The sequence below is a fragment of the Hemitrygon akajei genome, chromosome 9 (genome assembly GCF_048418815.1).
Source record: "Hemitrygon akajei chromosome 9, sHemAka1.3, whole genome shotgun sequence".
NCBI classification, from domain to species: Eukaryota; Metazoa; Chordata; class Chondrichthyes; order Myliobatiformes; family Dasyatidae; genus Hemitrygon; species Hemitrygon akajei.
In genome coordinates this window covers 56,453,418-56,475,858 of record NC_133132.1, presented here as the reverse complement: position 1 = coordinate 56,475,858, position 22,441 = coordinate 56,453,418, and the positions used below count along the sequence as shown (strand labels likewise).

The following is a 22,441-nucleotide window of genomic DNA, read 5'->3' as shown; positions in this document are numbered from 1 at the left end:
CATGGCATAATCAAAGAAAATTAGGAGCAAGATTGGGAATTAACGATCAGGACCATCACACAGCAGCCTTGCACTAGAGTCAATGGTCTGGGACAATAACCTTGGCTCTAACATATTACCCCAAATGTTGATGAGGTAAGAACACTTCCACACAAAACTAGTAAGCCTGGACTGACCATTTGCCCTACTGTCCTGTTTATTATTTATTGTAATGCTTGTGCTGTTTTTGTGCACTTTATGCAGTCCAGTGCAGGTCTGTAGTCTAGTGTAGCTTTCTCTGTGTTGTTTTTTTTTATTACGTAGTTCAGTCTAGTTTTTGTACTTGTCATGTAACACCATGGTCCTGAAAAACATTGTCTCATTTTTACTATGCACTGTGCCAGCAGTTATGGTCGAAATGACAATAAAAGTTGACTTGACTTGACTTGAACATCCTCCATTCAGACCTCCTGCACATCATGTACACGAGAAGCTTCAAAAGCAAATAGGTTTTCTGCCATCTTTCCTGACTTCTGGTTGGCTGCAGTCAATGAGTACCTCCCATGTAAGAGGCCCAGTCTCTGATTTAAATATCACCAGAAATTCAGTCATCGTTTGATCTATGTGATCAGAGTGAAGAGTAATGAGGGTCAATCTGCTTGGTCTACATTGTCCAGTTTGTACTAATGGTGATGCAAAATTTCTCAACCTGAAAGTAAGCTCATTCAAGTTAGTTCCTTTAAACTCCAGCTGTAGGATTCTGGAATTGAACCCACAGATGGCACAGTGGCACAGCGGGGAGAGCCGTTGCCTTACAGATCCAGCAACCTGAGTTTGATCCTGACTCCCGGTAGGATCTGGCTGGAATTTGCACATTCTCCCTGTAATAGAAACATAGAAACATAGAAAATAGGTGCAGGAGTAGGCCATTCGGCCTAATGTGTACCTTTTGTGCAGATCATAGCTTCCCTAGAAGAGATCCCAATGATCCATAAATCTGATCCCTTTCCCCCTGCACAAGTTCCTCAACCACACATGGGTTTCCTTTGGTAGTTCAAGAATCATCCTATTCCTGCCCTCCAGAGATTGCTACTCTGGATGTCCTGATTCTTAACTTCCTACCTAGTTCCCTAAAATCTCTGCTCAGGACTTTTCAGCTTGTCTATATATGCAAATGGTGCTAATATGTAGCAAGGCACCCTAACCCTTGAAAATGTCAGGGACCTGATCCTGGCACCAGTGAGGCAACATTCCATCCGGATATCTCTATTGCACCCACAGAACCTCACACCTTGCCTCTGTTCCGCTGACCAAGGCATCTCCTATCAACACTGCAGTCCTTTTCACCTCTCCGCTCTTCTTAGCCACAGCACCAGACTCAGTGCCGGAGACCTGGTCACAGTGGCTCCCTCTGGTAGTCAGTCCCCCTCTATAGTATCTAAAGTTTTATACTCATTATTGAGGGGAAGAGCCACAGGTGGACTCTGCACTGGCTGTGCATTTCCCCTCCTTCTCCTGACAGTCACCCAGTTACCTGTTTCCTGCAATCTGTAGCTTCTGTCTATCATCTCCTCATTCTTCTCTCTTAGTCGAGGGTCATCGAGCTGCAGCTCCAGTACCTTAATACGTTCTCTCAGGAGCTACATTTCAGTGCACCTGGTACCTGTTTTTCTGGGAGACTGGCGGTCTCCGAGACTTCCCACATCCCACACAGAGTACAAAACACTGCCCCGGAGCCATTCTCAGTAACCTACTATGCCCTACCACATGAGGAGTGAACAAAGAAGGACAGAGAGTAACTTACAAGACAATATACCTCACTCAAGCTTGATGAATCAAAGCCACTCTAAACACTGGCACACTCACCAGAATGCCGCTCCATGATGTCCACTCCACTTGCTCTTGAATTATTCTTATTCACCCTTTCTCATGAATCCCCCTTGCTGACTGGTCATTCCTCAACTCAGAGAAACTGCCGCGGAACTTTGTCTTTGAAATCTCAATCGTCCTGCTGATTAAAATGTATCTATTTTTACACAGCCCTGATATGGATTGTCCAACTCAGAAAAGACTGGCGCAAAACTCTGCTTTTAAATCTTGAATGTGGACCTGACTGAAAGGCAGTTAAGATGGATTCAACCTCACAATCTACCTCGACATCTTCTTGTACCTTATCATCTGTCTGTACTGCACTTGCTCTGTAACTGCAACACTTGAGTCCAAATTCTGTGTACATTTGTGATCAAATGATCTACATGAATGGTACCTGTGACAATAATAAACTAACGTAGCAATTTGTTAATTTTCAGTTTGGTTTCCTTCTGCAATTTTTGATGATACTGCACAAATGGCAATAAAGACAATCTAAGAAGATAGAAGTGCAGTGGGAAAGTCTTTAAGTTGACGAGGGCATGATTCAGCCTGTTAGCTTAGTGCTGAGTTTGAGCTTTGAATAACCATGCATCTCTGCCAACACTGACTATGCCTAACACAGACCATGGTTTGCCTTCAGACATGAATTCTGTTCTATTACTCACTGCCAACATCACAGAGCTCACTGTGTGGAACATGTAGATAGTACTGCAGTTTGAAAGAAAGGCTTGTATTTATAATGGAGCCAATTTGCACCCAAGAACCTCCAGCAAATAGCAATAGCAATGCAATGACGATCAGATATTCTGTTCCAATGGAATAAATATTGGAATAGCAGAGTAGGATCTCTTACATTGCCAATTAAGATGTGTCTAGGACTCACTACAAAAATGGGCTTCTCCTGCCCTTCTATTGCCAGAGTTTTCTTGGGGTAAAGCTGTTTAAACTCAAAAGTGAGAGTAAGAGTGGGAGAAGCACTTGCCCTCAATACCTTGAGCTTTCAAAGTCTTTCAGTACTGATCTGCTTCCTGTTCAAGTACCCCAGTTTCCACAAATGCTGTGGCTGAGAATTCCAGAGACTGACCAGCCTCAGTGAGAATGAATCACTGAGCCAGTCAAAGAGGCAAAGATGTACGATGGGGCATTGAAGTCCAAGCTCATACCTCACTGGAGGTAGCCACGTAAGTGGATAGGCTGGTGAAGAAGGCTTGTGGCATGTTTGCCTTCATTGGCTGGGACATTCAGTGTAACAGTGAGGAAGTCGTGTTGCAGATTTATCAAACTGGTTAGGCCACATTTAGAGTGCTGTGTGCAATTCTGATCTCCCCATCACAGAAAGCATGTGGAGGCTTTGGATAGGGTGTAGAAGGAATTTACTGCGGTTCTGGTATGATTAGAGGATGGGCAAACTTGGGTTGTTTTCTCTGGAGCCCTGGAAGCTGAGGGGAGATCTTACACAAGTTTATAACATTAAGAGAGGAATATGTTGGGTAGACAGTAAGAAACTTTATCTTAGGGTAACAATATCAGGTATTAAAGCGTATGAGGTGAGAAGCAGAAAGTGTAAACAAGATGTGCAGGACAAATTTTATTTTACATAGAGAGTGGTAAGTGACTGGAACTGCCTGCTGAAGGACTGGTGGAAGCAGTTCAAACAGTCAACACTTCAGTGGTTGTTAGACAGTCAAAAGTCCGTGCAGGGAATGGAGAGATATGGATCACGTGAAGGTAAAAGAACATAGTTTAATTTGGCATTGTGTTCGGTTCAGACAATGTGGGTGAAGGGCCCATCCTGTGCTGTACTACATTCTATGTTCTATCCTTAGAAATCAAGCCACACGTGAGGAATAGATGTAAGCTTTGAATATGTTTGTTAAAGTTAAAGTCTGTCCCGAGCCTCATAGCCTCATCAGGTGGTGCTTATGCCAGTTTCCGTGGCATGAAGCGACTGAGAGCACGAGACTATCCCCCACCCACCCGGATAGGACACCAGTCTCTCGTGTGGTTAACCGCCAGCATTTTGCCAGTACCCATTTTCAGCTGGGTGGACTGGAGCAATGTGTGGTTAAGTGCCTTGCTCAAGGAGACAACACATTGCCTCAGCTGGGGCTCGAACTCACGACCTTCAGATCGCAAGTCCAACGCCTTAACCACTTGGCCACGCGCCACACACCAAATATGTTTGTGGCTTGTGAAAAATTGTTTTAGCTGTTGTAATTCATTATAAAGATTAGTTGGAGAATACCAAAATTTCTGCCTTGTGGAGTTAAATAATTAGCTCCGCTTAACATCTGTGATAATGCAAGCTCTCTTACCCTCTTAAACTCACAAAGGAATCTGCATTTTGCTGAGTTCTGCATTTTAATACAGAATTAATAGCATGATGAGGTTCAATTCTGCCTTCTGACACCATCTGGAATTAGTGTTCCTACAACGGCCTCATGGGTTTCCTCTGGGTGCTCCAGATTCCACTCGTGTCCCTGGGATATGTGGGAGGTAAACTGATGACTGTGAATTGCCCCAAATGAGGGTATAAGTGGAAAAGGCTGAGGAGAGTTGACGGGAATGTGGAGAGAAATAGAAAGTAAAAATGATGCAACAAGACAGTCAGGGTGAAGTCAATGGGCCACCCTCTAGAGGAATGGAACAATACAGCAGATCTTTTTCCCATCCTTGAGGTGCAAGATGCAGAAACAAGGAATGAAGAACAAGATGCTGCTGGAAGTCAGCAGGCCAAGTAGTAACTGCGGAGGCAGAAGGATGGTCAAAGTTTTAGGCTGAATGTCTTACGTCAGAACTGGTCCTGACCTGAAACATTGAGCATTCCTTTGTCTCCACAGACGTTGCTTGCCTGATCAACTCCCCCAGCGATTTGCTTTGTGTTCCTTCTTCTATCAACAGGCAGAAGGGAAGTATTCTTCCTGAAGGCAATGGCTGGTAATGTTGAGGGCAAAATTCAGGTATTAACTTTGTGGACTATAGACTGTTTCTGAAACTTCATTCCTTTATTGGAACCCAATCTCCAAAGCAGGAAACAATGTGAAAATGTGAGCATTCACTGTATAATCAAGCATAAAGTAAGGCACTGGTGAAGCTTCACTTGGAGTATTGTGAGCAATATTTGGCCCTTTATCTAAGAAAGAGTGTGCTGACATTGGAGAGGGTTCAGAGGAGGTTCATGCAAGTGATTCTGGGATTGAAAGGCTTATCATATAAAGAGTGTTTGTTGGCTGTGGGCCTCTACTCTCTGAGTTTCAGAAGAATGAGGGGTTGAGGGGTGCCCTCATTGGACCTATTGATTCTTGAAAGGCCTTGATAGAGTGGATGTGGAAGGGATGTTTCCCATGGTGGAGGACTCTAAAACTAGAGGACAGAGACTCAGAACAGAGGGACATCCATTTAGAACAGAGATGAGGAGGAATTTCTCTAGTATCTGTGGAATTTGTTGCCCTAGGCAGCCATGGAAGTCAAGTCATTGGGTATATATAAGGCTGAGGTTGATAGATTCTTGATTAGCCAGAGCATGATGAGATACAGGGAGAAGGCAAGAGATTGGGGTTGAAGGGGAAATGGATCAGCTATGGATGAAATAGAAGAGTAGAATCAATGGACTAAATGGCATAATTCTGTGCCTATATCTTATGGTTTTATGGTCTAATATCCCATCTTTGTAGGTAGGGAAACTCCCAGGCCTGCCCACTTAAAGAGGACTTCCATTTTCTTGTACAGTAGGTGCTTGAATCTCTAAGTTACATCTTGAAGATCTGATGTTGTGCCTGTCTTTTACCTGTCCCTCTTCATGACGTCAGTGGCACAGATGTTTTTGCTATAATGTTCACGTAGAGATATACGGTACAGCCCTGGAGCAGACCCTTCAAGCCATCACTCACACACCAATCATCCACTGGTTTTAGACTAATCCTTTCCTAAGCCAACATTCACTCCACATTCCCCATCAACTCCCTCCCACTCAGATTCTACCATTCACCAAAACACCTGGGGCAATTTTTCGATGGCCAATTAACCCACAATTCTTTGGGATGTTGGCGGGAACGCAAGGAGAATGCTCAAACTTCACACAGACAGCTCCTGAGCTCAGGATCGAACTTGGCTCAGTGGAACTGCAAGGCAGTAACTCTACCAGCGTGGCACCCAGGTTCTCCACAGATCTCCAGCTGGGACACTGAATGAATATGGGTTCCAGGAACTTCAGCACACTGAAGTTATTTTGAAGATCCTCAATGATAGCAGACGAAGTGCGCAGAGCGATCCCACGAAGAACAGCTTGAAGGATGAACGCCGATCATTGGTCCAAAGAATGAAATGACTCAGATTCCGAGAGGACCAACAGTGGAATGAGACACAGCCAGACAAAAAGTAAAACACGGCACAGGCTCTTGTCACTCACAGTGGATTTAATATTCTTTTATTTCCTTATGTTTTTTTTTAGAAAAAAAGGGGACAAACTACATTACGACAAAGTTCTGTGATAAGTTTCCTCTTGTCTCCTGGTATAAAACAAATGGAGACAAAACACACATTTCTCCACTGACGCCACCACCAAACACAGGGAGGGAGTGGACTGAGCTTCCCAGGAGCTGGGAGAGCCTTGGCCAGCCAGAGACAACTGCGGAGCGTTAGAGCAGTAGTGCCAAGGGACCGTGAATGGAGCTTACAGAGTGTAGTAGTCTCACCAGTTACTTTGTTGTTGGAGCAAGGGCATAGGGCTGTGAGTCTTGAGGATAAAAATAATATATTATATATATATGTATTTATATTATGTACACCACATGTGTAATGATTATTAAACAACCTTTTTTTGCAGTTATATAACACAATATTTATACAACTGGTATCACAGCCAGACGATATCGATGGTGTCTCCCCCAATGCTTTTGAGGGAGGGAAAGGTGTGGAAAGGTCATCGACAGATGTACCAGACACAGGGGGCTTCACTCCCCTGAATTGACCAGGCGTATCAGAGATGACCAGCCATCTTTGATGCTGTTGCTCCGTTATCAAAGAAGGAGGGGATTCGATGGGACTGCGCTGGAGGGAAGGTTTCAAGGGTGTTTCCTGAAATGGATACCATTTGGTCTACAGTGCAAGGCTCACTAATTTTCCATGTAACCCATTCTTATCATATTCCCATTAACTAACTCAAGATCCCACCATCCACTTAGACCAATTTGGAGTGGCCAGTTAACCAATCAACCTTCACGTTTTGGTATGTGGGAGGACACCGGAGCATCTGGAGGAAACACCACATAGTCTCAAGGAGAAACCACAAGCTGCACACAGATGGGACCTGAGATAAGGACTGAGCCTGAGTCTCTGAGCACTGAGGCATCATCTCTTCTGGCTGCATCACTATCATGTCCTTACTCCAGTTGTAGCAAAGGAATGATTCAATAGTCTTTTTTTTTGGGAACAGTCAGGTTGCGCAGAAACTTGTTTGAGGTGTGTGATGAGAAACTCAGATAAAGCCATAGAAACATACCCCACAGAACCAGGACTGCTGGCCCAAGCTCGTCCATGCTGAGCAAGATTCCCACCTGAGCATGTGCCATTTGCCTGCATTTGGCCTATATCCTTTCAAACATTTTCTATCCATGTACCCGTCCAAGAGGGGGGTAGGTAAGGATCTATTTCTCCTAGCAGTGTGGGCAGGGATATAAAATAATTTGTAGGTACATTAGAGATGAAATGGGGAAGAACTTCTTCACCCAGAGAGTGGCAAATATCTAGAAGTCATTACCAGTAGGGATGGTGGAGCCAGAAACCCTTGCCAAATTTTAGACCATAAGACCATAGGACATTGGAGTAGGATTAGGCCACTCGGGCCATAGAATCTGCTCCACTTTGTGACATGGGTAAATTATATTCCCTCTCATTCCTATTCTTCTATCTTCTCCATGTAACCACTGATACCCTTATTAATTGACAACCTATCAACCTCTGCTTTAGATATATCCAATGACTTGGCCTCCACAACTGTCTGGGGCAATGAATCCCACAGATTCGGTACTCTCTGGCAAATGAAATTTCTTCTCATCTCTATACTAAAGGGGTGTCCTTCTACTGTAAGGCTCTGCCGGCTGGTCCTAGCTCTCACACTATTGGAAGCATCCTCTCTATGTTCACTCTAGCTAGGCCTTTCAATATTCGGTAGTTTTCAATAAGAATCCACCCATTCTTAGCCTAGCTCATCCATCCCAACCAAGGTGCCTAACCAAGTTATCTACATTAAGCCTATTAGCCTTTTCTATCCATGTACCTGTCCAAATGTACTATGAATGCTGTAATTTTTCTATTGTAATTTTACAATTTCTCCAGCAGTATCTTCTATATACCCACAACCCTCTATGTGAAAAAGTAGCCCTTCATGTCCCTTTCAAATCCTCCCATCTCATGTTAAAACAATGTCATCTAGTCTTAGATGGCCTGACAGCAGGGAAACGACAATTCACCTTATCTATGCACCCTGCTCCCCGTCATGATTTTATACACCTCTATAGGTTACACCAGCCAGCTTCCAACACTGCTGGCAAAACAGTCGCCGTATCCCAAGACTCTCCATATAACTCAAGCCTTTGTGTACCAGTGACAAACTTGTGCACCCTCTCCAGCTTAGTGACATCTTTACCCTGATCAATTCACTCGGCTAATCTCCATGTCACTGAGATGTGGGAGGAAACCAGAGCATTTGGAGGAAGCTCATGTGGTAACTGAGAGAAAGTGCAAACTCTACACAGTCAGCACTGGATGTTAGAGTCGAACATGGCCCATTGCAGCTATCAGGTAATAGTTCTGTCAGCTGTATACAGTACTGCCCTTTGAGCGCTTGAAATGATGAGATGGGAGGGTGTAAGTATTAAGCAATACCATTTTTAGTGCTATTTATACAACTGACCCACACCTTCTTCCTACCTCTCAATTTATTCCATGAACTTTGTTGGAGAAGGAATAGGACAATTTTGGCATTAGACAATAAAGTGGACTTCCTAGCAATCTACTGACGGTACTCAACAGCTTAGATGCAAGCAGCATCTGTGGGAATGAAGAAGTTGTCAATGTTTCAGGTGAAGCCGCTGTTACACCAGCAGATTGTTGTTGATCCAGATTCACAGCATGTGCCGTCTCTCATGTCTCAAAATAGTGGATGAGGCAACTCATTGGCCACGAACTTAACAATGTTGGAACAAACTCCTGCTTCCCCTTGGATCAATTCTTTTGATTGTTTCTACTTTAGACTCCCTTGTGTGTCAGTGTGTCCTGGAGCCAAGTCAATCCTCCCAGTTAGGAAAGGGCCTGTTAACATCCCCTCTTCCTGAATCTCATAAAATTGTCTCGTTGATGTGACATATTGCAGATCTGAAAACAAAACACTTAAAAATAAAAAGCTTTCAAGCAACCCTTTGAGACACTAGTTTGTCTACAAAACAAGATGAATGCCCATGCTTAAAATCCATTAAAATCTTTGGCAGTGTCAAAAAAGCGCAAAGGAAACTGATTTATCAGGATTACAATGATTGCATATTCTTTGCAGAATAATCAGCATCGGGTTTGATTGAATACTCCAGGCTGAACAACAACGGATGCATGGGTTTTGCTTTGTTTTTTGGAATTTTAATTAATTAAAAAAAAACACAAGTGCTTCCTCACTAATACCTGCAGTACATGAAAACTCATTTTTAAATTCTGTTTATCTGAAAAGCTCAGTCTGACTAAAATGAAGTGTCAATCATTCTGAATGTATATTTTTGCTAATTTTGCACTAAGGATGCAACACATGGACATCTGGACCACTGGCCAACACTACCTGTTTGAAGAATGTGCTAGCAATTTGACTGGTGACCTTAATGAAGCCAAAAGATTTTCAATAAGATGATATGGCTTGAAACATGCAGGTGCTATGATTCACCTGGTCACTAGATCCTGAGAAAAGCTAAGACAGAGGCAGTAGGGAAGCTCCTGTTCTTGTTTCTTGTTTCAGAGCCTACAAATGTGTGTGTGTGTGTGTGTGTGTGTGTGTGTGTGTGTGTGTGTGTGTGTGTGTGTGTGTGTGTGTGTGTGTGTGTGTGTGTGTGTGTGTGTGTGTGTGTGTGTGTGTGTGTGTGTGTGTGTGTGGCATGTTGTGGGGTAAAACAGCTTGAAAACACACCCTTCAGACCAAGAAGACCAAACTGAAACGGGTAACTGCTTCATCAGGCACCTCTGCTCCATCTGCCACAAGCAAAACTTCCTGGCGGCCCAACATGTTAATTCCCATTCCAATTCCTGTTCTGACATATCCATCCATGGCCTCCTCTTGTGCAAAGATGAGGCCGCCCTCTGGGTGGAGGAGCAACACCTTACATTCCATCTGGTTAGCCTCCAACCTGATGGCATGAACATCAGTTTCAGCCTCTGGTAAAAAAAAATTCCTGCCCCTCTCCCTTCTTCCTCTATTCACTGCCCTGACCTTTTACCCCCTCTCACCTGCCTATTACTAACCCCAGGTCCCCTCCTCCATCCCTTTCTCCTCTGGTCCACTCTCCTCTCCTATCAGATTCTTTCTTCACCAGGCCTTTACCTTTCGCACCTACCTGGATTCACCTGTCACCTTTTAGCTAGCCTCCTTCCCCTCCCCAACCTTTTTTATTCTGGTGTATTTCCCCCTTCCTTCTCAGTCCTGAAGAAAGGTCTCGGGCTGAAATGTCAGAGCACGCAGAGGAAACCCACAACTTGAAATCTCCACAGAGCCAGCATCTGAGGGCAGGTTTGAACTGGGATCACAGAAACTGTGAGGCACCTGCTCTACTAGCTGAACAACTGTACTGCTCAATTAGAGTTATACAGCACAGCAACAGGCCCTTTGGCCCATCTAGTCCCTGCCAAACCTATAAAAACAGCCTATTCCATCAACCTCCATACCCCTACCACCCATGTACCTATCCAACCTTTGCTTAAATGTTGAAATCAAGCTTGCATGCACGACTTCTGCTGGCAGCTCATTCCACACTCTCACAATCTCTGAGTAAAAAAGTTTTCCCTCATGCTCCCCTTAAAATGTTCACCTTTCACCCTTAACCCATGACCTCCGGTTGTAGTCCCACCCAATGCCAGTGGAAAAAAGCCTGCTTGCATTTCCCCTATCAATTGTTGAATCTCACTCCATATTAACACTTAGCAATAACCCAGAAACACAGGTTTGAGTTATTAGATAAAAGCATTGGAGGAAAAATGAGAGAAAAATGTAGTTCACCTCAGGAGTGGTGGGGATTAGATCCCACTGTCTGAAATTGTGAAGTAAGTAAATATCCTCAGCATATTTAAAGTATGCCTTGACGATCACCAGGAGCTGAGAAATGCCTTTTACTTAAATTCATTTCTATTTTGCCAAGGATTTTTTTCTCTGTAATAACTTTCTGCTTACCTTATTAAGCAAAATCATTCGATCGTCACATTGAACTGATATTGCTCGCACCATCTCACAACCTGCACATTGGGAGAGAGTCCTGTTTTTTTCTACACTTCCATGTGAGGGACCTTTTTTTACCTTAGCCCTGCAGATACCAGACCCACTTCCACGCCAAAGCACAATTCCCCTCCAGCTTCCTGGTAAGTTGCTGATGATATTAAAAAAAGCTTCAAACCAAATAAGGAGCAGGAGCATTTGTTGTTTGGACATACTTGTGTTGGTAGAGGTTCTCATCGATTAACTAGTGGAGATAAAACGCAGATATATCACAAATATAGCAATGGTTTGAGAAGCTGAATAGCCTGAGCTTGTCCACTGGTACAGTCCTTCCTTCTCTGACTCTTTCAAATTGGCGACATTTGATGCAGAAAACAAACTGCTCGAGGGACACAGGAAAAGGAACTCAGCAACTACGGAGGGAACTGAACAGTCGATATTTTGGATCAGGCATCATGTGAGGAGGGAAATGTTTCTCTAGATTCCAGAATCTGCACCCTCCCTCTGTCTGGCAACACTTGATCATTAATTTCTAAGGGGTGGGTACAAACAGCATTCTGGAAACAATAAATAGTTTTATTGGTAAGGCAATGTGGGTCTGTATCATAAAGAGACCCAGATTTAACAATGAATTGGAGAGGAGAGAGCAATATCAGTCAGGACAGTCTTCCACAAAGTTCTGGAACAAGACTGTTGAGTGGACCTTTATATACATTCAGTACACTGACTTCTGTTCGTTAATGCAAATATCTAATCAGCCAATCATGTGGCAGCGACTCAATGCATAAAAACATGCAGACATAGTCAAGAGGTTCAGTTGTTGTTCAGACCAAGCACCGGAACAGTGAAGGAATGTGATCTAAGTGGAATGATTGTTGGTGCCAGACTGGGTTGTTTGATTATCTCAGAAACTACTGATATTCTTGGGACTTTCATGCACAACAGTCTCTATAGCTTACAGAGAATGATGTGGAAACCAAAGAAAAAAATCCAGTGGGCAGTAGTTCTGTGGATGAGAATGCCTTGTTAATGAGAGAGGTCAGAGGACAATGATCAGATGAGTTCAAGCTGACAGGAAGGAGACAGTAACTGAAGTGTTCACACATCACAACAGTAATGTGCAGAAGAGCATCTCTGAATGAACAACACTTTCAACATTGAAGTGGATGGGCTACAGCAGAAGAAGACCATGAGCCTAAAGCATTGTTGATGATCCCCACCACCCACCTCACAATTTTCGACCCTCTACCATCAGCAAGGAGGCACAGAAGCATCAGGACTAGGATTGCCAGACTATGTAACAACTTCTTCCTCCAAGCTGTGAGACTAATAAATACTCTGCCACCACAAGGTCTTGTCACTTGGACTGAGAGTCATTTACTCTACTCTTTGCTCTTTACTTGTGCTACATACATTTTGAATTGCATTTTATTAACTGATTTGTGGTAACATTTTGGTTTATGTGCTGTGTGTGTTAAATGCTTTGTGGGTGCACCATGGTCCGGAGGGATGTTGTTTCACTTGATTACATATAGGTACAGACAGATGACAATAAACATGGACTGAAACGTAAGTACCTAATAAAGTGGCCACTGAAGGTAATTCTCCTGTGATCCAACCCTCTTTGAAGTAATGTTCAAGACTCTGTCTCAGTTGGGATTTGCTTGTCCATCATCCAATGATCCTCCCCAAAAGAGTTTTAGTAATTCCTCCCTTCATTCCTCCTACATTCTCTTGCTGCCATTTGTCCATCAGCATTAGAAATCTACATTTGTGTCTACACTTTGTAGATTTCAATGCAGTCACATCCTTCCTTCAGGGTAGCAAGCAGAACTGTATGCACAAGGCCTTTTTCCCAGGAGAAGGGAACCAATATCTAGAAGGTTAAGGTGAGCGAGTATAGATTTAAAATGGACCTGAGGTTCAACTCTTTCATGCAGAGGTTGGCTGGTATATGGAACGATTTGTCAGATGAATTGGTTGAGGCAGGCACCGTAACAATCTTTAAGGACATTTAGACAGATACATGGATAGGAAAGTTTCAGTGGGATAGGAGCCAAATGAGCTTAGATGGGCTTCTTGGTAAAGTGGCAAGTTGGACCGAGAGGCCTGTTTCCATGCGGTACTAGTCTATGATTCTATGGCCTCTGGCCTGATTCAGCTCTGTTAACACAATTTAGCTTACCCCCCTCAAAAGCATACAGCTTTTCAATAAAGTGAGAGTACCTGGTGAATATGGCTGTGTTCTTCCTGGTTACTATAGCTTCTATTTTCTGCTAGTTATCAAGGGAACCTTTGAGGTAAACTTTTTGTAGTGTTGCCGCCATCACTGTGGTATGTTTGGCTGTGGTCCAAACAACACCTTGTATAACTTTCTTATTTCTGATATTCAGTGCTAACTTGTTTAGTTGCCAGAGCTGGGATGCAGTGCACCTCTGCTGGCTGAATAGCCCCTTGACCAGATGAGGCTAACACAATGAATAGCTTCCTGATTGAGGGTATATTTTAAATATCCATTTACTCCAGAACGGAAGTAACAATGAGCAAGGACAACCTATATTGAACTTCCCAAATTGTTGATGGGCCTCTTTCCTGAACCGCTGTTGGCAGGTGATGAAGGACCTCCCACAGCGAATGGTGCCTTTGGTGATTTGCTGAGACATTTTAGAAGGTTGGGCGTTGAGGGGTGGGGGTTGGTCAAGATCCAACCATGCTATTGAGGATCCTGAGGCTAGAACTTGGAAGAATGGAAGATTTTTCTTGAAAGGTATTACTGAACTAGATGTCTTTTTCCAACACCACCACCTCACTTTTTATAAATTCCTAATTACTTACTTAATATATTCAACCACAATGATATTTGAACTCATATCCCTGGAGTATTAAACAACACCCCCAAAAAGTTGGATGATTCAGTAAGTCAGGTCACGTCCGTGGAGCAAAATGGGCAGTCAATGTTTTGGGTTGAAACTCTCAAAGACAGAGAGGATATAGACAGAATAAAGAACAGGAAGGAGTGGAGAAAGCGGTGACAGGTGATAGGTGGATCCAAATGATGAGGAGGGATGATATGTTGATGGGGAAGGGTAGAGTGGGAATGGAGCCAGCAGCTGGCTGGTGATAGCTGGAAGTGTCAAAGTGCTGAAGATAATGGAATCTGACAGGAGATGAAGGTGGAGGTGGCAGAGGAGAGAACTGAGGAAGGGAACTACTTGGAGAAGTGTGTGTGAGATGGACAGATGGAGTGGGTGGAGGAGGGACAACAAACATGGTAATAGGGGCTAGATAGATCAGGAAGAAACAGAAAAGAAGAAAGGGACAGAGAGGAGCTAGTTATTGGAAGATGGATAATCCAATGTTCAAGCTATTAAGTTGTAGACTATCTGGGGTGGGGGTGGACATGAGATGCGGTTCCTTTAGTTCATATTTAGCCTCCACTTGGCAGTGCAGGAGACCAAGCACAGACATGTCAGTGTAGGAGTGAGGAGAGAGGATTAAACTGTCTGGCATCAGTCCAGATGAAGGGTTTTGACAGTGCCTTTCCCTCTGTAGATACTACCTGACCCAATGAGTTCCTCCAGGTTTCTATGTGTGCTCCAAATTCCAGCATCTGCAGCGTGTGTACCTTGAGCATTAATCAGGCTTGTGGATCACTAGTACTTTACACAACTCTTATCCTCCCACATCCCATGGAAAGAGTTAGACAGCCCTCTCCCATCAATGCTTTTCAGAGAAATTAAAGAGAGTTTGAGATAGGAGAGCATCTCTTTCCCCATGGCAGTGCCATTTGGTGGTTCCTCCATGCCCTCAGAGGTCACCCTAGCTCACTGAGGTGCAGCAATCATGGTTGGGAGCTGTGGTACATTTTCAATGGGTCTATTGCATGTTACCGTAGCATCAAAGTGGGACCCAGTTCAGGGCCTGCAACTGAGATCCAGTTTTGTTGTGTTGTCTGGGCTGCCTGCCTTGTGCTTCCAGAGAGGGTCTGGCAGCTTACGTTCGGAGAGAAACAGGTTCAACTTCTCACCAGGACAGTGGTGGGCTGGGGAATAATAAAAAATAAAGAGGGAGAAGAGAGAAGGGTCCACCTTGAGATTAAATGACACAAAAAGACCTTTCCCCTGAACCGAGAGGACATGCCATTGAGTTGAAACATTTGTTCTGGGTCAGGTGGCTCATGAGGAGAGAAATAAGAGAGAAATACCCAACCCACCACCATCCCATTTCTCTCTTCTCTGCAGCACAAGTTGATAGTGTGGTTAAGAAAGCATATAGTGGTTTGGCCTTCATTAGTTGGGAGAATTGAGTTCAAAAGCCATGAGGTAATGTTGTAGATCTGTAAAGCTCTGGTTAGACCACATTTGGAGTATTATGTTCAGTTCTGGCCACCTCATTATTGAAAGGATGTGGAAGCTTTAGAAAGGGTATAGAGGAGAATGGCCAGGATGATGCCTGGATCAGAAAGCATGTTTTATGGTGATAGGGCTTTTCTCTTTGGAGAGAAGGAGGATGAGAGGTGACCTGATGGAGGCGTCCAAGATGATAAGAGGCATAGATCAAGTGCACAGCTAGATTCTTTATCCCAGAGTACAAATAGCTAATACAGGGAACATAACTTAATCTTGTTGGGAGGAAAGCATAGGGGGGATGTTAGAGTTAGGTTTTTTTTACACCTAGAGTGATTGGTGCATGGAATGGGTAGTGGTAAAGGCAGATGCATTAGGGACATTTAAGAAACTCTTAAATAGGCACATGGATGACAGGAAAATGGAGGGCTATGTTGTCAGGAAGGGTCAGATTGATCATGGAGTAGGTTAAAGGGCTGGCACAGCATCATGGGCTGAAGGGCCTGTATTGTTCTTTGTTCTATGTTCTGTCCTCTTAATCCATAGATAATGTCAGGCCTGTGGAGTCCTTGCAACATGTCTCCACTTCTACTCCAGCTTTACAGCATCAGGCAAAGATCTAGAATAATGCAGGCTTCCCTCTGAGATCCTTCCGCCTCTCTTGAATTCCATGCCGGATTTCGGCCAGCTGTCACCGCCTTTGGTGACACCCCTCTACCTGCCAGCCCCGCCCCAACGCCCTCACTCTCCACGCTCGGCCGCCCCCTCTATACCGTGCTCTCCATCACCCAGTCCGAGCTGCAGCACGCCCCCCGGGTGATCTCCAAGCCGTCCTCGTCGTACTGCACCAGGACGCCATTGACCGACAGGCTCCTCTTAGTCCAGATGTTGGTGATGCACCGGGGGTAGCTGTAGCAGTGGCTGGAGGAGAAGTCGCCCATGTCGAAGGACTGGCTGCGCCGAGCCTTGCCCTCCATTGGCAGTGTGAGCAGCTTGTTGAGCCGTGACTCGCTCCGGCCCAGCAGCGGCTCCTTGTCCGAGTAGCGGGCCAGGGTGGAAGCCCTGGACTCATAACTGTCGTCTTTCCTCTGACAACGCAAGTCGAGGGAGGCAAAGGCTCCCATCAGCCGGTCGATGTTGTGCCGGGACCTGGACGTGGACCTCCACTTTTTGGAGAGGGTGCTGGAGTTGCTGTGGAGGCTGTAACAGTCTTGACTGGAGGCGGTCGAGGAGGAGAGGCTGCTCCGTAGAGAGGAGCAGTCAAAATTTGCTGTGGCGTCCCGGGCGGGGCCCGGCTTTTGCGTTAACTGGGGCAGGACGCCATTGTGGACAGGTTGGGTGGAGGCAGTAGGAGTCTGGGAATACACGTCGCTCACGTCGGACATCTTCTGTTGGCCGTGGCAGAGCTTGTACCTCAGCATCAGCACCACGATGAAGATGAGCAGGGAGGCCACGATGATGCCGCCCACCACCAGGATCATGGTGCCGCCCAGGAACTGGCCGTGGAAGGACGCGCAGCGGCCGTAGTCCACCGGCGTCACGAAGCGGATGCAGCCCACCACATTGGTGGCAGTGAGCGTGGTGGCCGTGTCGTCCCAGATGGCCAGCACGCACAGGTCGTAGCCAGATCCTGCCACGAGGTTCTTCACCACGAAGCCTTTGTTTGTAGCCGGGATCATCCTGAAAGAGAACAGTGATAAGGAGAGTGGTTTGCAAGGTCATGGCTAAGAAGCTAAATCCTGCCACCAATGAATGGGACTTTTGACATAAAACCTCACCTGAAACTCACATCTAATAAATCTCTTAAGAGTTTTCCAAAGAGGTGGATCTTGACTGTATGGACATTAGCATAGTCCTTAACAAATTTCAGCATGGTAGTCTAGTCTAGAAGGTTAAATTACAGGGAAAAATGGCTCATTGATTATATAATTAGTTCAATAGTAGGAAGCAGAGCATAAAAGTAAAAGTTTATTGCTTGAACTGGATGTCTGTGACTGCTGGTGTGCCACAGGGGTTAGTGCTGGGACCCTTGTTCATTATTTATATGGAGGATTTTGGTGCACATGTACAAGGCATGGTTAGAAAGTCTGTGGATTATACTAAAGTAAGTGGTATCATATACAGTGAAGATGGTTGTCAGAAATTGCAGGGTGTTCTCGATCAGCTGACTAAGTGGGCAGAGGAGTAGCAGGTGGTCTTCAATGCAGATAAACGTGAAATTTTGCACTTTGGGAAGATAAGACTGTGATTGGACTTACAGAGTGAATGATTAAACCCTGGGGACTGTTGTGGAACAGAGACCTAAGAGTACAGGTACACAGTTGGCTAAAATCAGTACCACGTGAGACAGAATGGTGAAAGGGGAATTTGGCAGAAGGTTTTCATCATTCAGGACGTTGTCTGTACCAGCTGGGACGTTACCTCACAGTTGTTCCAGACCTTGGTGACACTGCACAGTTTTAGTCACCCTATTTTAGGAAAGACATCATTGAATTGGAGGCAGTGCAAAGAAAATGTACAAGGATTTGAAGGCATTCTAGGACTTTATTGTCAGGAATGATGGAGAATGATGAATGACTTTATAGAGGTGTATAAAATCATGAGGGACAGAGATAGCATGAAAGCACGTGGTCCTTTTGCAGGAAAGGGGAGCTGGAACCTAGAGACGTAGGTTTAAGGATGAGAGGTAAAAGATTTAACAGGGACTTGACAGGTAAGTTCATGCAGAAGGTGGCGTGTACATGAGATAAGCTGTCAAAGTAAGTGGTTGCGACTGGTACAGTAATAACATTCAAAAGACATTCAGAAAAGCTCATAGATGGGAGGGTTATAGAGGGATATGGACTAAATTGACTAGTTTGATGGACACCACGGCATGGATGAGATGGGCTGAAGGGCTTATTCCTGCATTGCATTTCTCTACATCTCTGACACTTAAAAACATGTTCAGTTTCTAACTTTTCTCAACTAACTTTCTCTCTCACTCGATGCTGCTTGAACTGTTGAGTATTTGCTTTTATTTTATGTATGAAATTTACCGGAGTGGTTTCAGAAATGAGGAACTACAGCTAAGAATTTAGAGTAGAGAAACACGGTTTGTTTGTCACAAATTTTCCACCACCTGCAAGGCATAACATAGACAGGGATAGACAGGGACTTATTAGAAAAAGTCAGCATGGCTTTGTGCGCGGTAGGTCATGTTTAACCAATCTATTAGAGTTTTTCGAGGAAGTTACCAGGAAAGTGGATGAAGGGAAGGCAGTGGATGTTGTATACATGGACTTCAGTAAGGCCTTTGACAAGGTCCCGCATGGGAGGTTAGTTAGGAAGATTCAGTCGCTAGGTATACATGGAGAGGTAGTAAATTGGCTTAGACATTGGCTCAATGGAAGAAGCCAGGGAGTGGTAGTGGAGGATTGCTACTCCGCGTGGAGGCCTGTGACTAGTGGTGTGCCACAGGGATCAGTGCTGGGTCCATTGTTATTTGTCATCTATATCAATGATCTGGATGATAATGTGGAAAATTGGATCAGCAAATTTGCTGATGATACAAAGATTGGAGGTGTAGTGGACAGTGAGGAAGGTTTTCAAAGCTTGCAGAGGGATTTGGACCAGCTGGAGGAATGGGCTGAAAAATGGCAGATGGCGTTTAATGTGGACAAGTGTGAGGTATTGCACTTTGGAAGGTCAAACCAAGGTAGAACATACGAGGTAAATGGTAGGACACTAAGGAATGCAGTAGAGCAGAGGGATCTGGGAGTACCGATACATAATTCCCTAAAAGTGGTGTCACAAGTAGATGGGGTTGTAAAGAGAGCTTTTGGTACATTGGCCTTTATAAATCAAAGTATTGAGTATAAGAGTTGGAATGTAATGGTGAGGTTGTACAAGACATTGGTGAGACTGAATTTGGAGTATCGTGTGCAGTTTTGGTCACCTAATTACAGGAAGGATATTAATAAGGTTGAAATAGTGCCGAAAAGGTTTACAAGGATATTGCCAGGACTTGAGAAACTTAGTTACAGAGAAAGGTTGAATAGGTTAGGACTTTATTCCCTGGAGCGTAGGAGAATGAGGGGTGATTTGATAGAGGTGTATAAAATTACGATGGGTATAGATAGAGTGAATGCAAGCAGGCTTTTTCCACTGAGGCTAGGGGAGAAAAAAAAACAGAGATCATAGGTTAAGGGTGAAAGGGGAAAGTTTAAAGGAAACATTAGGGGGGGTTTCTTCATGCAGAGACTGGTGGGAGTGTAGAATGAGCTGCCAGATGAAGTGGTGAATGTCGGCTCACTTTTGACATTTAAGAAAAACTTGGACAGGTATATGGATGAGAGGGGTTTGGACGGATATGGCCCAGGTGCAGGTCAGTGGGACTAGGCAGAAAAATAGTTCGTCACAGCCAAGAAGGGCCAAAAGGCCTGTTTCTATGCTGTAATGTTCTATGGTTCTATAGTTCTATAAGTAAAAAGGCTGATGGAATACTCTCCATTTGGATGAATAAGTACAGTTCAACAAAAGTCAAGAATCCCAGACATCATTCAGGACAAAGCAGTCTGATTGATTAATGCTAATTCACCTCACCAATTAGTCATTCCCTCTACAACTGGTGCACAAGGGCTATAGTCTGTCCTATTACAGTTACTTATAGAGTCACGGAGTCATACAGTTCAGAAACAGGCCCTTTGGCCTACCTAGATCATGCCGAACTATTAATCTCTTAGTCGCGTTGACCTACCCCAGTACCATAGCCCTCCATACCTCTTCCATCCATGTCCCTATCTAAATTTTTCTTCACTGTTGAAACCAACCCTGTTTCCACCACTTGTACTGCCAGCTCATTCCACACTCATAGCACCCTCTGAGTGAAGAAGCTCCCTGTCATTTTCCCCTTAAACATTTCACCTTTTACCCTTGACCCATGATCTCTAGTCTAGTCACACCCAACCACAGTGGAAAAAGTCCTCTTGCATTTACCATATCTATACCCCTCACAATTTTGTATACCTCTATTAAATCTCACTCAGTTTTCTCTGCTCTAGGGAATAAAGTACTAATCTATTCAACCATTCTCATAACTCTGGTCCTCACATTATAGCAATATCTTTGTAAATTTTCTCTGCACTCGTTTAGTCATATTGACATGACTCTATGACTTTATGATATCTTTCTTGTAGTTAGGTAACTGAAACTGCACACAATACTACAAATTAAACTTTACCAAGGTCTTATAAAACTTCAAGACACCATCCCAAGTCCTGTACTCAATACTTTGATTTATGAAGGCCAATGTGCCAAAAGCTTTCTTTATGACTTACTACATTATCATGCAGATCATTAATATGGATGGCAATAATGGAATGGACACAGGACCCTGTGGCACACCACACAGGCCTTCAGTCAGAGAGACAACCATCTCCTACCACTCTCTGCCTTCTCCTGTGAAGCTAAAGTCTAATCCAATTTCCTACCTCATATTGAATGCTAAGTGACTGAACCTTCTAGACTAAACTCCCAGAAAACCGCTGCTTTTTACAATGTATGTCAATGATTTGGTCTACGATATTAATGGATTTGTGGCTAAATTTGCCAACGATACAAAGATAGGTGGAGGAGTGGGTAGTGTTGAGGAAACAGGGAACCTGCAGAGAGACTTAGATAGTTTAGGGGAATGGGCAAAGAAGTGGCAAATGAAATACAATGTTGGAAAGTGTACGGTCGTGCACTTTGGTGGAAGAAATAAACAGGCAGACTATTATTTAGATGGGGAGAGAATTCAAAATGCAGAGATGCAAAGGGACTTGGGAGTCCTTGTGCAGGATACCCTAAAGGTAAACCATCAGGCTGAGACGGTGGTGAAGAAGGCGGATGCAATGTTGGCATTCATTTCTAGAGGTATAGAATATAAGAGCAGGGATGTGATGTTGAGGCTCTATAAGACACTTGTGAGGCCACACCTGGAGTATTGTGTGCAGTTTTGGGCTCCTTATTTTAGAAAGGATATACTGACATTGGAGAGGGTTCAGAGAAGATTCACGAGAATGATTCCAGGAATGAAAGAGTTACTGTCTGAGGAACGTCTGCCAGCTCTTGGGCTGTATTCCCTGGAGTTCAGGAGAATGAGGGGGGATCTCATAGAAACATTCCGAATGTTAAAAGGCCTGAACAGATTAGATACGGCAAAGTTATTTCCCATGGTAGGGCATTCTAGGACAAGAGGGCACGACTTCAGGATTGAAGGACGTCTTTTTAGAAATGAGATGCAGAGAAATTACTTTAGTCAGAGGGTGGTAAATCTGGGAATTTGTTGCCATGAGTGGCTGTGGAGGCCAAGTCATTGGGTGTATTTAAGGCAGAGATAGATAGGTTCTTGATTAGCCAGGACATCAAAGGGTATGGGGAAAAGGCAGGGGAGTGGGGATGACTGGAAGAATTGGATCAGCCCATAATTGAATGGTGGAGCAGACTCGATGGCCTACCTCTGCACCTATATCTTATGGTTTATGGTCTTATATGGTACCCTGTCAATGGCCTTGCTAAAGTCTCCATAGATAACATGAGATTTCTACAGCAGACAAGGTGAAGAAGAACCTCAAGGGCTTCTGCAGTTATACTAAGTGCAATAGGATAGCAAGGTACAAATTTGGTCCTCTGGAAGATCAGAGTGGTTATCTATTCATGGAACCTAATGAGATGGGGGTATTTTAAATTGATTTACTGGATCTGTATTTACTCAAGAGATGGATGCAGATTCTATAGAGGTGAGGCAAAGCAGCATTAATGT

At 44.2% G+C, this 22,441-nt stretch overlaps 1 protein-coding gene across 2 annotated transcripts in view; it reads right to left on the bottom strand.

Moving 5' to 3' along the window:
* Positions 1 to 9,987: 9,987 nt before the first annotated feature.
* Positions 9,988 to 22,441, bottom strand: part of LOC140733139 (leucine-rich repeat and fibronectin type-III domain-containing protein 2) — a 159,046-nt gene continuing 146,592 nt past the window's right edge. For both annotated transcript variants that reach the window (XM_073056039.1, XM_073056040.1), the window contains exon 3: positions 9,988 to 17,337. In XM_073056039.1, the coding sequence (XP_072912140.1) occupies positions 16,425 to 17,337 (913 nt within the window). In that variant the 3' untranslated portion in view covers positions 9,988 to 16,424. The remainder of the gene's footprint in view (positions 17,338 to 22,441) is intronic.